The sequence below is a fragment of the Sander lucioperca genome, chromosome 14 (assembly GCF_008315115.2).
Source record: "Sander lucioperca isolate FBNREF2018 chromosome 14, SLUC_FBN_1.2, whole genome shotgun sequence".
Taxonomy (NCBI): domain Eukaryota; kingdom Metazoa; phylum Chordata; class Actinopteri; order Perciformes; family Percidae; genus Sander; species Sander lucioperca.
The window spans coordinates 17429160-17443578 of record NC_050186.1 but is presented as its reverse complement, the minus strand read 5'-3'; the positions used below and the strand labels follow the sequence as shown (position 1 = coordinate 17443578).

Sequence of the window (14419 nt, the reverse complement as noted above, 5' to 3'; positions counted from 1 at the left end):
TTTATTTATTTATACAACGCATTACAGCCAAATACAAAAGTACAAAATACATACAACAAATGACATGCATTACATCAGATACACCCTAACCACTCGGAAGTCATGCCCTCACCTTAACCTTGCTGACGTCAACCACTCAGGGGCGGGTCTTGCCAAGAAAAGTAGTGTGATTGCTGGTGATTTACAAGACTGCCTTAAACAAACCTTTAAATAATGTGTTGTACTAAAAGTAACCAGTGGCATTATATGAAGCAACCAACTGTTTTTTTGGGATCATCGTGAGGTACCAGAAACTGTAAACTGTAGAGCATGTGCTAAGTTGCAAGAAAATATGTTTCAGAGAGAAATGACATGTTGGAATAAATGAAACGATTTGGGCTAACAGAAGCAAGAGTGAAGGACATTTTGAAGTGTGGTGAAAGTGGACATGGACAAGGCAGAAGATGCTTGTTTAGCTTTCTAATGAGAACAGGACTGCTGAGGAAAATCTGACATACTGGACACTGTAGCAATGACTGTAAATAATACATTGTTTTTATATGGTCTATGTGTAGAAGTTAACTAACTCCAGAAGATAGCAGTAGTGCAACATAAAAGCTGCAAGTAGCCGTTATACACACAAAAAAAGAAGTAACTAGTTAACCAAAACCTTAATACGTCCATGACTAAAACTCCAGAAGATGGCAGTTCTCTTCCGGTTCTCTTAATGCATCCATGATACATCCATGCAGTGCAACATAAAGTCTGCAAGCTGCACAAACACAAAGAAGACGTAACCAGTAATCAATCCGTTGGTAAATAACCAATAAACCAGAAAAATTATGTAGAGGGGAGACTTTATTACTTTCATTTTTCTCAACTGTGTTTGGGCGTCACTACTGACGCCATTAGTCTAAAACGTTACAACTCTGGTTACAAGCATAGAAATACATGGAAAAATGGATATAAGTCTCGCTGGCGCTTTGTTACTGTTCTCTTAATACATCCATGTTTGTTACGGAAAACTTCTCTGAATCTCGGCACAGCCATGGAGGTATCATAAGACCTAAACAGCACCGTTCTCTTAATATGCACAGCACGTAACATATCTACAGAGACGGTTTAGTAGTCACCAGTGGGCGGCAGCAGTGCATAATCGGCGCTGTATTCTGAGTCTGTGTAGGAAGAAGAAGAACGTAGAGGGTGAACTGGGAGGTGGTGTCCATCTTATTTACACCGGTGAGATTGCTGAATTTTCGATCTGTCGGATTTTTTAAGGAGTATAAAAGTTGAAAGCCGGGTAAGTTGGCAGAATCACCCATGTAACCGTATTGAGACGTTTAAACGCAGAGGCGAGGGGAGCTCCAAAAAGAGCTAATCTTTATCATGAGGCCTATTTTCTAACGATGCGCCATATTGAATTTCAGTTTGGGTCCTATTCGCTAGCGGGGTTTAGCTTAGTGAGGTAACGTTGGCTACTTTAATCGTTTGCCGAAAATATTTTTCCTATGATGGCGAGGGAATGGGCGGGCATGACCCGCCCTACTCTCCCTCTGATTGGCTAGTACTCATTGTCTGCTCTGGTTGGGTTGGTAAGGTTTAGGCAAGAGGAGTGGGATTGGTTAGGGTAGAATAGGGTAAACCAATCAGAGGCAGAGTAGGGCGGGACATGCCTTCGCCATCCTGGGAGAGAAAAATACTTGCTAACCGTTTTTATCGTTGCGCATAGATATATATGACCACACATTAAAGGTTCGATTTATCTCTCATAACGTGTTTTCGACAGATTAGGGAAGTACAAACTACTGCAACGAGTATTTCATAAAATGAACAGTGTTAAGAAGATAACAATAGCTAGCTGTTTAGCCTAGCCTTCATCAGGTTTGGGCAGAAGCTATTGCTTTATTCAGTTACTCTTCATATGATCAGTATCATATTGTTTTTGGATAAACTATCATTGTGAAAATACTGAAGGAATCTCACCCGTTGAAGATATGAATTTGACACTGGCAGTTATAGTTATAGTTATTATGTTGCTAAGTGTGAATTCAGTGTTGATGTAGTTGATGAATATACCTGAGTATTTTCACATGTCTCTTTATAGGTCTTCAGAGATGAGCAGTTCAGAGGAAGTGTCATGGATCTCCTGGTTCTGTGGACTGAGGGGGAATGAGTTTTTCTGTGAGGTGAGTCTGTGTAACTATTCATTGTTGACATCCATGTAGTGACATATTAAAATAAAGTCCAACTAGAAGCTGGACTTAGTTTTAAGCAGAACTAATTTAATTCAAGTTTATTTATAGTGTCAACTCATAATATAAGTGATCACTTTACAGATAGAGTAGTACTAGACCACACTATAATTTACAGAGACCATACAATTCCCTCAAGAGCATGCATTTGGTGCGACAGTGGCGAGGAAAAACTTCCTTTAAACAGGCAGAAACCTCAAACAGAACCTGGCTCTAGGTGGGCGGCCATCTGCCTCCACCAGTTGGAGAAAGAGAGAGACAGAGAGCGTGTGAGGCGTATTGCACTCCATATTGACATGTCTCGCTTACTGTTACTTTCACCACACACAGGGACATAGCCACATCTAGTCCTGATCTATGACTGTGTACTTATGTGTCAGGTCCTACATCATTATAGGAGCTCACTTGGTGGTAGGAAGTCTTCGTAGTGACCTACATGATTAGAAAGAATGGTGTCAAGCAACTGTAAAATAATAAAGGTTTCTTCCAATAAATGTAATAGAAACTGAAATCTGAGTTGCTGAAGATGAGTGAGGAAGCAGGTGTGCTGCATCCTTGGGTTTAGATGCTCTGTATTGACTGAATAAATCATTGCTTCATTTGTTACTTTACACACTTGCTTGACATTGTTTTTACGAGCCTTTGAGTTGCTAAGAACATTTCTTACCATTCAGTGAGTTTGTATTTTCACACTTTCAACAACATGGTCCTGAAACAATCCTGTTCTTACCCCTTGTTCCTTATTAAATAGGTTCACGGTTTTTCGAGTTTAGCTTTAAACAATACTCCCATGCCCATATTTACTTTGAAAGAGTTACTGGTCCCTGTTATCATTTATCATGTTCATACTGGTCCTGAAGACATCCCCACATAATGTATCTCCAGTTTGTGACTATGGATTTTAAACCCCAGCTCTTAGTATAACATTTGGAAGGGTTCTCTTCACTGCCGGTATGTACAGGAGGAATGATTACAGCGATTAACAACTCTTAAATGGACCTTTTGGCATAGACTTTAAAAAACGTGAACCTATGCTGTCAGTTTTATGCCATGCTAACTTCTTTCCGAATAATCCGTTGTCTCACCTGATTTCTCCAACTAAAGGTGGATGAAGACTACATCCAGGATAAGTTCAACCTGACAGGGCTCAATGAGCAGGTCCCCCACTACCGCCAGGCCCTAGACATGATCCTGGACCTTGAACCAGGTCTGTATCTTATGTTCATGTCATGTTCGCCTCCGGCCTGCGGCCCTTTTGCTGCATGTCATTCCCCCTCTCTCTCCCCTTTCATGTCTTCAGCTGTCCTGTATAAATAAAGGCCTAAAATGCCCACAAAAAAAACATAATTATACATGAACAGGTTTGGTTATTAGAGACTGGCTGAATATTCTCGTCCCCTGACCTGTGACCTATGAATGACATGATGATGATCATGATGATCTAAGCTATCCTTTAGTCTCATCATAACACAACATGGTGTTTCTGGAAATTCCACAACATTAGTGATCCTGACTGTACCACATGCTGCTCTTTGTTGAGCACTGTTGCACATGTCATCTATTTCCAAAGAAAAAAAAAGAAATAAAATTCTTTGGAAGTGGATATTTGGGGGAATTAATTCCCTGCACCACAAAGGAGATAAAGCAAGTGTTGCTTTCTACTCATCTTGCACTTGTCATCTATTAAACAAAAATGAGAATGAGCATTTGATCTCAGCACTGTTTTGCTTTAAGGCTGTTTATCCTGCTCAATTGCTGTGCAGGTTGTTTCTCTCCTTGTCCGATGATTACAAATATTTGAACACATCCAGCAGTACAGGTTTTCCCCCATCAAAGTCATTGTACATTTTCTTACAAGATCTTTGAAACCATGCAAGTTATTTTACCTGCTCTTCAGGCTCCCTCTGAACTGCTGTTGTCTTTGTTTTATGCCATTTCAAAGAATAGAAAATGTTTAGAAACATATTGTGTCCCTATTCTTCTTTAAAGGCAATCAATAATAATATACATTATCCATTTGAAAATCTTTCTCGGCACAGTTGTACATCTCTGTAAACTATCAAAAAGAAATTTGGACACCAACCAATGTTCTCTGTTTCCTTCTGTCTTCAGATGAAGAGCTGGAGGACAATCCCAACCAGAGTGACCTGATCGAGCAGGCAGCTGAGATGCTGTACGGCCTCATCCACGCACGCTACATCCTCACTAACCGAGGCATCGCACAGATGGTAAGCGCCAGGAAAATCCACTACTCTGACTAGTCTGCATTAGAAAAGCTGTTTTTCTATTATTTGCTTCTTGACAGGGTGAAAAATTGTATACACCATGTGAGATTAAACTTTAAACACTGATGTTGACTTTATTTTATATATATATATATATATATATATATATATATATATATATATATATATATATATATATATATATATATATATATGTGTGTGTATATATATATGTGTGTATATATATATATATATATATATATGTGTGTGTGTATATATATATATATATATATATATATATATATATATATATATATATATATATATATATATATATATATATATATTAGCAGGAGCTATGACTTTTAATTAACCTCGCTGGTTGCTGCTTTTATTCTCCCGTTTTTATGCTTTTATCTGTCTTTTATATTGATGCTTTTACCCTGTAGCACTTTGAGATTTGTTTTAAATGTAAAGTGCTTTTATAAATAAAATGTATTATTATTATTATTATTATTATTATTATTATTATTATTATTATATATTCAATAAAAGAGGTGATAATGCTAATGATAATTTTTGTGAGATGAATAGGAAAATGAATAAATATGGTTGGACTTTATTACAATAACTGTTTAATAAAGCAAGTAGCGGTCAGTTTCGACAGTTTCGGCAGCTCACTATCTCTAAAGCTGGGTTAATACTTGATGCAAGGGGTTAACAACAGTCCTACCATTGATTATTTACTGCATAGGTTTGGATTCCTAGTTCAGCATCCGATTTGACCTACTGGTAGTACCATCAACACTAGATGGATTATATATATTTGTTAAACAGTATTTGTGTTTACATTCATTAATTCCCTTTGTGATATAAAGCGAAAGGTTTGTTTTGTCTTATTACTAAAAAGGCGAATCTGCTCAAAGTGACTTAAACGATGTAGAGCAGCAACGATTATTGCAATTCTATGTCATCAAACAGGAAGTTAGGCAAACTAAAAGGAACTTAGAATATAGGACAGTCAAAAACAAGACTGACAAAAACACCTCTGTTGTTTGAGGCCATTTGTGTCCGATATCGTATTTACTGTCGTTGGTCTTTACTGTAACGACACACTTTCCCCTGGTGCATTATTTTCAGGTCTAAATTTCAAAATACAGTGCAAAAGATGGACAGACAGTTTGGCAAATGGTTAAAGAGATGTTAAGTATTTGAGCCCTGAGTGAAAGCCTCCATTTTTAGTGACTGTTTTTAAATGAGGCTTGTTTGCCACTTATTATAATTTATAGTATACAGTATATAATATCCTGTTTTATACCTTGCAGTTGGAGAAGTATCAACAGGGAGATTTTGGCTATTGCCCCCGGGTCTATTGTGAGAATCAGCCTATGCTTCCTATCGGTGAGTAAAAAGATTCATTCTTAAATACAAAACGTCCATGTTTTCAAGATATGGTAAAGCACCACAAGATAGCTGATAACTATTAAAATGCTGTGGCTTATATAATAGTAATAAACATTATGTCTATAGGTGTCACATTGTTCTAAGCTTAGCATTAAGTCTTTGCTCACTATCGTAATGGAACACATTTCATGTTAAATATAATAGGACTCAAAGAGTGTTATTTAGGACTATAGCTACAGTCTGTCTGTTTGCATATATTAAATATCTGCAACAGTTCTTAGCTGAGGAACTGGTGTCACACAGAGAGGTCCTTTTATACTGTTTTCCCACCGATAGCGTGAATATGCGGGGGTTTTAAACACGAGTACATCTGCTAAAAATAACCGATAGACCCCTTTTCTGTTGTCAGTATACGAGTATGCCTGTCTTTTTTTCTGGTGTGTCACATTCAACGTCACGAATGCGCCGGAAAACAGGTGTTAACTTTTCCTGCTACAGCTTTCCGATAACAGTGATCAAAAGGAGAAAAAAAACTGTGTTGTACATTTACTTGAAACGTTCGCTTATAAACTTAAACCTTCCTCCGCTCAGACCACTCGCTCACTCACTGGACCCCTCCCCCCCATTATCTTATTTAGGGGTAGACACCGCAGGTGAATAGGCTAAGAAAATGAACCAATGGATATCAACATGAAACTTCCCAAATTGATTACTGACGTTATGACAAAAAAAAATCCATCCATCCATCTTCGTCCGCTTATCCGGTGTCGGGTCGCGGGGGCAGCAGCTCCAGCAGGGGACCCCAAACTTCCCTTTCCCGAGCCACATTATCCAGCTCCGACTGGGGGATCCCAAGGCGTTCCCAGGCCAGGTTGGAGATATAATCCCTCCACCTAGTCCTGGGTCTTCCCCGAGGCCTCCTCCCAGCTGGACGTGCCTGGAACACCTCCCTAGGGAGGCGCCCAGGGGGCATCCTTACCAGATGACCGAACCACCTCAACTGGCTCCTTTCGACGCGAAGGAGCAGCGGCTCTACTCCGAGCTCCTCACGGATGACTGAGCTTCTCACCCTATCTCTAAGGGAAAGGGTTAACCCAAAAAAAATGCATTACTAAATAAACTATACAAGTTCTCTGAAATGTTATGTTTAAATATGCAAATGAGGCATTATCTTATTAAATATGCGCTAATTTGCATAAATGTCCAGAACTGAAATCTGAACATTGGATAAAGCCAGGTTTAAAATTCTTGTTTAATTTTGTTGACATATTAGCCTATAGTCAATGGCTGGTACAGAGAGAAAAAAAGATTATATGAGCAATAATGCGAAGTCCACCCTTCCTCACCCTTATCCCACCTGTCAACTGCCACTCTACCCCACGATGCCCCACACATTCTGCTGTATCACCTTAACTAGCTAATTATGCTAATTGCTAAAATTGCCCAAAATGCAACTTTTAGCAACCAAGCTTAATTTCATCCACTTGGGCTGTAGATGATATTTCAATCATCAAACACTTCTGGGTTTCATATGGCCGTATAGGGGTTTCCTGTAGATATTGGTGCCAACTAATTTCGTGTTCAAGCACTGCTTGGGTGGAGACAATATGACAGAAGTTACCAATGGAGGTGATGCATCGCACCAGAAAATGGCCAAAAATTAGTGTATCCACCTGGGTGTACTATTTCCATCACTGCTGTTTGGAGCCGATAAATACCGTGCCTACTGCAGAGTCATTTGTCCCGGGGGTGAATGTCGATTGTAACCTTTCCCACTGCAGACAAAAGCCAGATGTTAGTGGGTGTAAGTGGGTTTTTTGGCCAGTGGGAGAGGGGTATTAGACTGATGGTTTTGGTTTGGGAATGTCTGGGAATCTTTTTTTACTTACAATATGTGGTCCGTTTTTAGCAATTTATTTATGGTATCCTGGCTGTCTGTGACAAACCTCACAGTGCAACTCAAATTGCGCCATTCGTGCGCCAATTGCGTTTCTATTCAAATGCAAATGGTTGTGATGATAAAATAGATGAAAATACCTGGAAGGAACTAGAAGTATTTGTACTGTACTAGCAGCATTCCAGTGCTGTCTCTATCTTGGATATAGTAGATAGAGCCCGACCGATATATATCGGCGGGCTGATGTTATCGGCCGATAAATGAATATTTAAAAAATAAAATAAAAACGGACAAAACACCCTTCAACCAGTGTTGTGTTGTTGAGTGTTGGCGTTGCATAGTTTGTCCACCAGAGGGCACTCTACAACATCCCTGTTGGCAACACTCGTGTTTAACCCTTTACGTTTCATATCTTAAGTTTGTATTTTTGTACATTTTATTTATCAGAACTTTAATATATTTTGATGTTCCTCTGTTCTGTTGTGACGATAAAACAAACAAGTTTATTTTTAAACTGCATTATTATTATTATATATATATATATATATATATATATATATATATATAGAGATATATATATATATATAGAGATATATATATATCTATCTATCGGCTGATATATTCGGAATATCGGATTTTTAAATCACCAAATATTTGTATCGATATCGGCCTTAAAAATCCTTTATCGGTCGGGTTCTAATAGTAGATTTACTCTCATATCTTAACCAGTTTCTTCCTCCCTCTGTCCCTCCTCCTCTTCCTCCACAGGTCTGTCAGACATCCCAGGAGAGGCCATGGTGAAGCTGTACTGTCCTAAATGTATGGACGTCTACACACCCAAGTCCTCCAGGCACCACCACACAGATGGAGCCTATTTTGGCACTGGCTTCCCCCACATGCTCTTCATGGTTCACCCTGAGTACAGGCCCAAGAGGCCCGCCAACCAGTTTGTCCCAAGGTTAGAACAGCAGGCAGAGACTGTAAAAATAATGGATGTAGCAGCGGTGACGTCTGCACTGCGACCAATCGGTGTATGTTCTGGAGCATGCTGTGTCTGTGCATGCTTATGTGTTCTCACCATAAGAAATATAACACATCATAAGGAAAGTCCACCAATCACAGCATTTATACTAATTGGGACCAAATACTGTGAATCATGTGGATCCGACTGATGAAATAGAACATGTGTTGTTGATCACCCTGATGATTGTAGTCAAAATTATGCAGCCCTACACTGTAGGCTGGTGGATGTACTCAAATTAGTGTGAGAGTTAGTTATTAGGGTTGCAAGTAAAAAATTTTGTTCACAATCGATTAATCTGCCAATTAGATTCTCAGTGAATAGAGTCATAATTTTTCTATAAAACCTCAGAATATTGTTTAAAATGCACATGAAAAATGCCAATGGACATGATATAGAATTTCTTGTTTTTTCAAAACTTAAAGATAACCAGTTTTCTGTCACATAAGTCAAAGAAAAGAAGAAAATCCTCACCATTTAGAAGCTGAGACTAGGGAATGAAATATTCTCTTATTAAAATAGTAGCTGATTATTATTTTGTCGATCGATTAAGCGACTAATTGTTTCAGACCTAGAGAATCTGCTAAATGTGATGCAACAAATTAATTTGAGCCAATGTCAGCAGATTCCTGATCACTTTAGGACACCCAAGTCTATTTTTTTCTCACATCCGCCTCCTTTTCTTGCATCCTATTTCAATCTGTTGACAGAAAACATCATGTGAGGGGAAGTCTGGGTGGGGTGATGGGAAACCGTGAGAGCTTAAGATCATACATCACTGCTCTATCCCTAAAAGCAAATACAGCACTGATCATAATGTACACAGCCTCATCAATTTCAGTGTGCATGTTTGTGTTGCATCTCGTCAATTTTATTTGAAGTTAATATTTGATGCTTTTGTGCCACTCTGGCACCTGCCACTAAACAGACTTTATAATTATGTTTGATTAACAGTGGCCAGAAGAAACACTCACCCCTGTTTGTCACTTTCTTCTTTCTCCAGGCTGTACGGGTTCAAGATCCATCCCATGGCTTACCAGCTGCAGCTGCAAGCTGCCTCCAGCTTCAAGAGCCCCGTCAAGGCCATCCGCTAGAGCGCCCTGGACAGAGGAGATGGAGGAGGAAGATTCGTAGAGAGAGAAGACAGGAAAGAATTACCATCAGAAGGGGAGGGGTCACCTGCATTTTACAAAGCTTTTCAGGTGCCCCCTCCCAACCCTGAAGACTGTATTATTTTTGGTTTAGATTAGGGCAAATGAAAAAGTGTAAAGATTTTTGAGTGTGAGGGAGACATAAAAACGCACAGCCATGATCTTAATCACAAACAAACACACACACACACACACACACACACGCTCATACATACAGAAATACATGAATGCATCCACACACATGGGATTCCATGCATGTACCTTACCAAACTCATCAGTGCCAAAAACAGGAGGTGAGGCTAAGAGGAAGCTGAACAATCCAGGGGCTTCTTGCTGCTGCTGTTTACGAGCACGCTGATGATAAAATTATATAATCAGTGGGACACTACAGAGAACTTTTCCTCGTAGAAAAGGTTTTATGTCCAGGGCTGTTGGGCGGAAAGCTAAAGAAAGTGCAACGGCTGAGTCAGCTTTCACCTCTGGCTCTGCGTTTGTTCTGTATTTGGCACAGTTTGGTAAAGGATGGTGGTAAACCCTCCTTCATTGGAAGCCTCCTCTTCCCATTAGCCCCCCCATGCATGTACACTCAGGCTGGCACTCGCAGAGACAGTTTGGACGGTGGGTGTCTTTCTATATGACTCGTTTGAAAGAATTTGGTTACCGGTTTGTCTGATGTTTTGTGGTGTTGCTGCACAAAGCTTTCTGTTAAATTTGCCTTAAGATTCAGAGAACACACCTAGATTGTTTATGTTTTTCAACAGACACAAACAATGTTTTTTTTTTTTTTTTTTCTGCTGTTAGAGGAGGTAAAGTAGAAATAGATTTAACTAACATGAATTCTGAATCGTTCAGACAATTGTAATCAGCCTGCGTCATTTCTCCAGCTGTCTGTGCGTGTGTCAAACAACTGTCTGTATTGGTCCTGAAGTAAAAATATAACCTGTGCTACATTTTTCTGAGATGTGTCCCCTCATGCAGCAGCCGGCTTAGCTGTGCTGGTATTATCACCCCCCCTTCCCTCGTAGCTTCATCTCCCTAAAATAAATAGTTTGACATTTTGGGGAATACACATATTTGCTTTCTGGCAGAGAGTAGATTAGAAGACTAGCTAGCGGCTGGTTAACTTTACTTAACATGGTTATCGGTAATGGGAAAACAGCTAGCCTGGCTAGTTCTGTCCTAAGGTAACAAAATCCTCCTACCAGCCCATTTTCGCAGCATTTCACAGGTTTACAGAGGGTTATGTGCCGGTTAGTAGTTGCTAGGCAACCATTGTTTCATTCCAGGAAGTTACTAGTCCAAGCCAAGACCGGGCTGTAACACCACAACCAGTCGTTTTTACACTTAAACACATGTACAGATTAAACAAACAAAATATAAAGTGTTAGTTAGCTATAGAGCTGCTTCTAGTAGTTAAATATCACAAATTAACACATTATATCTTGTTTAATCGGTACAAAAATGCAAATGACAATTTGCCATTTTAGAGGGGTTTAGAGCTGATTAGCAGTTGATGGGCAACCAGTAGTGACTCCAGGAAGTTACTGGTCCCTGCAAAGAAATAGTCCGGCCCATGACAAAAATGCAAATAGTTTTTACACTTTTTTGTACGTATTAAACAAACAAATACAACTTGTTGTTGGTAGGTGGATTTTATTACCATTGGACGGAGCCAGGCTAGCTGTTTTCCCCTGTTTTTAGTATTTTTGCTAAGCTGAGCTCACTGGCTACTGGTGGTAGCTTTATATTTAATGTACAGATATGAGAGTGGTGTCTGTCTGCTCATCTAACTCTCTGCCTAAATTCAGATATTTCCCAAAATGTCAAACTATTCCTGTGAAGATCAAGGAGGAGACCCGGAGAAAGAGGAATTTAGACAATCTGAATCCTTCAGCTCACTCCACCACTGCACTGATCCTACTGGTGTCTCTCCACAGCACAGTCTCATTATTTATGTTCAGGGTTAGAGACAGACCGACCACCAGCCGCTTATTTTTTTGTTTCTGAAGCAGTGGGGCAGAGACTCAGCTGCCCTTTCTTCACTCCCTCCCCTCTTTAAGTTTGTGTGACTGGAATAGATTGTTTTTGGATTTCATGATACAAGAGAAGCGGTATTTATGTGTCCAGATTTTAACTAATGACTGTCTGTGTTGTTGTTGTTGTCTTTCTGCTACTGTGGAAGGGTGAGCAGGATTCAGAATTCTCAATAAACTTCTATTTTCTTTTCATACTCTTTTGTACTTTATCTTTAGGACTGCAGTTCTGCCCTCCTGCCACATAGTGTCACTAGAGAACTTAATGCTTCTACATTTAAATATGTCCAAGGCACTACTTATTGCAGCAGTTGGATTTAAATCATAAATATGAAGATGTACTGTAACAGGAATTATAAAACACAACTGTAGCTGCATTCTTAGTGTTGATGTGTTTTTGAGGTTGTAGGAAGATTCCCTGTGGTGATGGTTGTCTGGATTCTGGGTGTGGTTGCTGTGACATTTCACATGACTGAGTAACAGCATTGGTTGGGAAACACGCACAAAAACAAATTAACGCCATCTAACTGCATTGACAAGATCATAAGATCTCAGTCAGGCTTTTGTAATTACTTTTTAATTTAGCTTTTGGATGTCCTTTCGCCTTTTGATATAGTTGATAAGTCAGAATGGAAATTACAAATAAGCACAATACATCTAGTACACAATCCATACTAGATCCATTTCAAGCCATAGAAACGTATGGATATTTACATATGACTCATACAAACTTCTTTTCCCCCTCTGCCTGGCAGCTGTCTTTGGCAAAAAAATGACTGGCAGGACTAAGTTGTCTTCATGTGGCATGTCCTGTCAATTTTTCCAGAGGGAGAAGAGGAGGCGATTCTGTTATGACTCAGTATAACCTCAAACCACAGCTTGGGACCTGCCCTTCTCCTTTTCTCTCGGTAACTCCTTTTAACTTTGTGTAGAGGAATCCCCCATTTTTGTAGCTGGTGAGTGTCTCCAGTTTTTGTACAAGAGCAGACTCTACCTCCAATAGTCTGACAAAGGTGTCTGTGTGTTGGGTTGGAAACAAATCTCCAAATGTGGCAAGAAAACAGCTCTGAGAGTGTTTGCATTGTAATAACCTTTTCAGTTCAGCGGCTCATACTGCAGTCATGGAAAATGTTCAGCCACGCCCAGAGGCCATATTGCTCTATTTTCCACACAGATTGTTTTTGGGATGCCTCTACAGATCTACTAGACAAAACTATTAAGGAAATATACCAGCCACCGAGACTGAGGCAACACACAAAAACATACTCTAAAAAACATGTATTGTTGATATATAATATGTGGTTCTAGTGTCTTTACTCTCCACATGTGCTTCAGTCTGTGCTGAGGTTATAGCAAGAATGTTACAAATTCCATTGGAGATGCATTAAAGCTCTAACTTGACAAGACAAATTGAAGCTGATGTATAGCAGCTAGTTTGGTAACTTAGCCTTCTACTGTGACTATAAAAAATGTTCACCCCCTCTTGGAAGTTTTCATGTTTTTTATTGTACTACAACATTGAAGCAAAGTAGATTTAATGTGGCTTTTTCGACATCGATCAACAGAAAAGAAAATGAAATGTCAAAGTGAATGACAAATACAAAATACTTATTTGTATAAGTAGTCCGTTGGTTGTTCTGGTCCACACTGAAATACCTCAACGACTATTAAATGCATTGCAATGAAATTTGGTACAGACATTCATGATCCCCAGAGGATGAATTCTACTGACTCTGCTGATCCCCTGACTTTTCCTCCAGCACCACCATGAGGTTGACATTTAGTTTTGATAGAAATATCTGACGTCTTAAAAGTTTGTACACACATTCATGTTGTGAAACAAACGATGATAGGATGAATAATGATAACTTAAAGGATATTTTCAAATTGTCCAACACTTTGGTTTTTGACCAAATACCTGCTAAACTACTGTAATGACATTCCCATCTGCCTCAGCTGTACTTTTAGTGCCAATTAGCAAACAGACTACGGTCTAAAACTCTTGACTCTTGTTTTGGGAGTGGTTTTATTTTTGCCTCTCTCCCATAAAGCACCAGTCCAACTGTAGTTGTCTGCAGTTTATCCAATCTCAGCTTATGAAGTGTCATAGGTCTCTTGGTCTCCGCGCTGACCTGTCTCTTATTTTAGATCCCTTTGTACTGATCTGTCTCCACTTTAAAAATGTCTTTTTCTGTTGGTCAGGTGATTTCATGTTGCAAAACAACAAAACAAGATTTTCTGCTTTTCATAGTGCACTATATGTTAATATATAAACCTCCCTGCTTTTGGTTCCACCTTATCTACTTCTGCCCAGTTTGCATTTGCATATTGACTTTTGCTGTTATAGCTGTGACAGATGGAATCAGGGTTAGTTTGGCTGCCTTCTCCCATACGCCCTCTTTTCAAACAGTTGAGAAACTCTGAGGATCTGTGGGCAAAACAATAGAGGCATTTCAC

At 39.3% G+C, this 14419-nt stretch overlaps 1 protein-coding gene across 3 annotated transcripts; it reads left to right on the top strand.

Moving 5' to 3' along the window:
• The first annotated feature begins 1050 nt into the window (after positions 1–1050).
• csnk2b (casein kinase 2, beta polypeptide) lies at positions 1051–12159 on the top strand. 3 transcript variants are annotated; one of them, XM_031295934.2, is made up of 7 exons: positions 1051–1279; positions 2084–2165; positions 3336–3438; positions 4344–4459; positions 5782–5857; positions 8526–8715; positions 9782–12159. In XM_031295934.2, the coding sequence occupies exons 2-7, from the start codon at positions 2094–2096 to the stop codon at positions 9870–9872; spliced, it is 648 nt and encodes a 215-aa protein (XP_031151794.1). In that variant the 5' UTR covers positions 1051–1279; positions 2084–2093; the 3' UTR covers positions 9873–12159. The 3 variants fall into 3 exon arrangements, with proteins under 3 accessions (XP_031151794.1, XP_031151795.1, XP_031151796.1); XM_031295935.2 differs by having other exon boundaries at positions 1140–1218; XM_031295936.2 differs by lacking the exon at positions 1051–1279 and adding an exon at positions 1712–1731.
• Positions 12160–14419: the final 2260 nt, after the last annotated feature.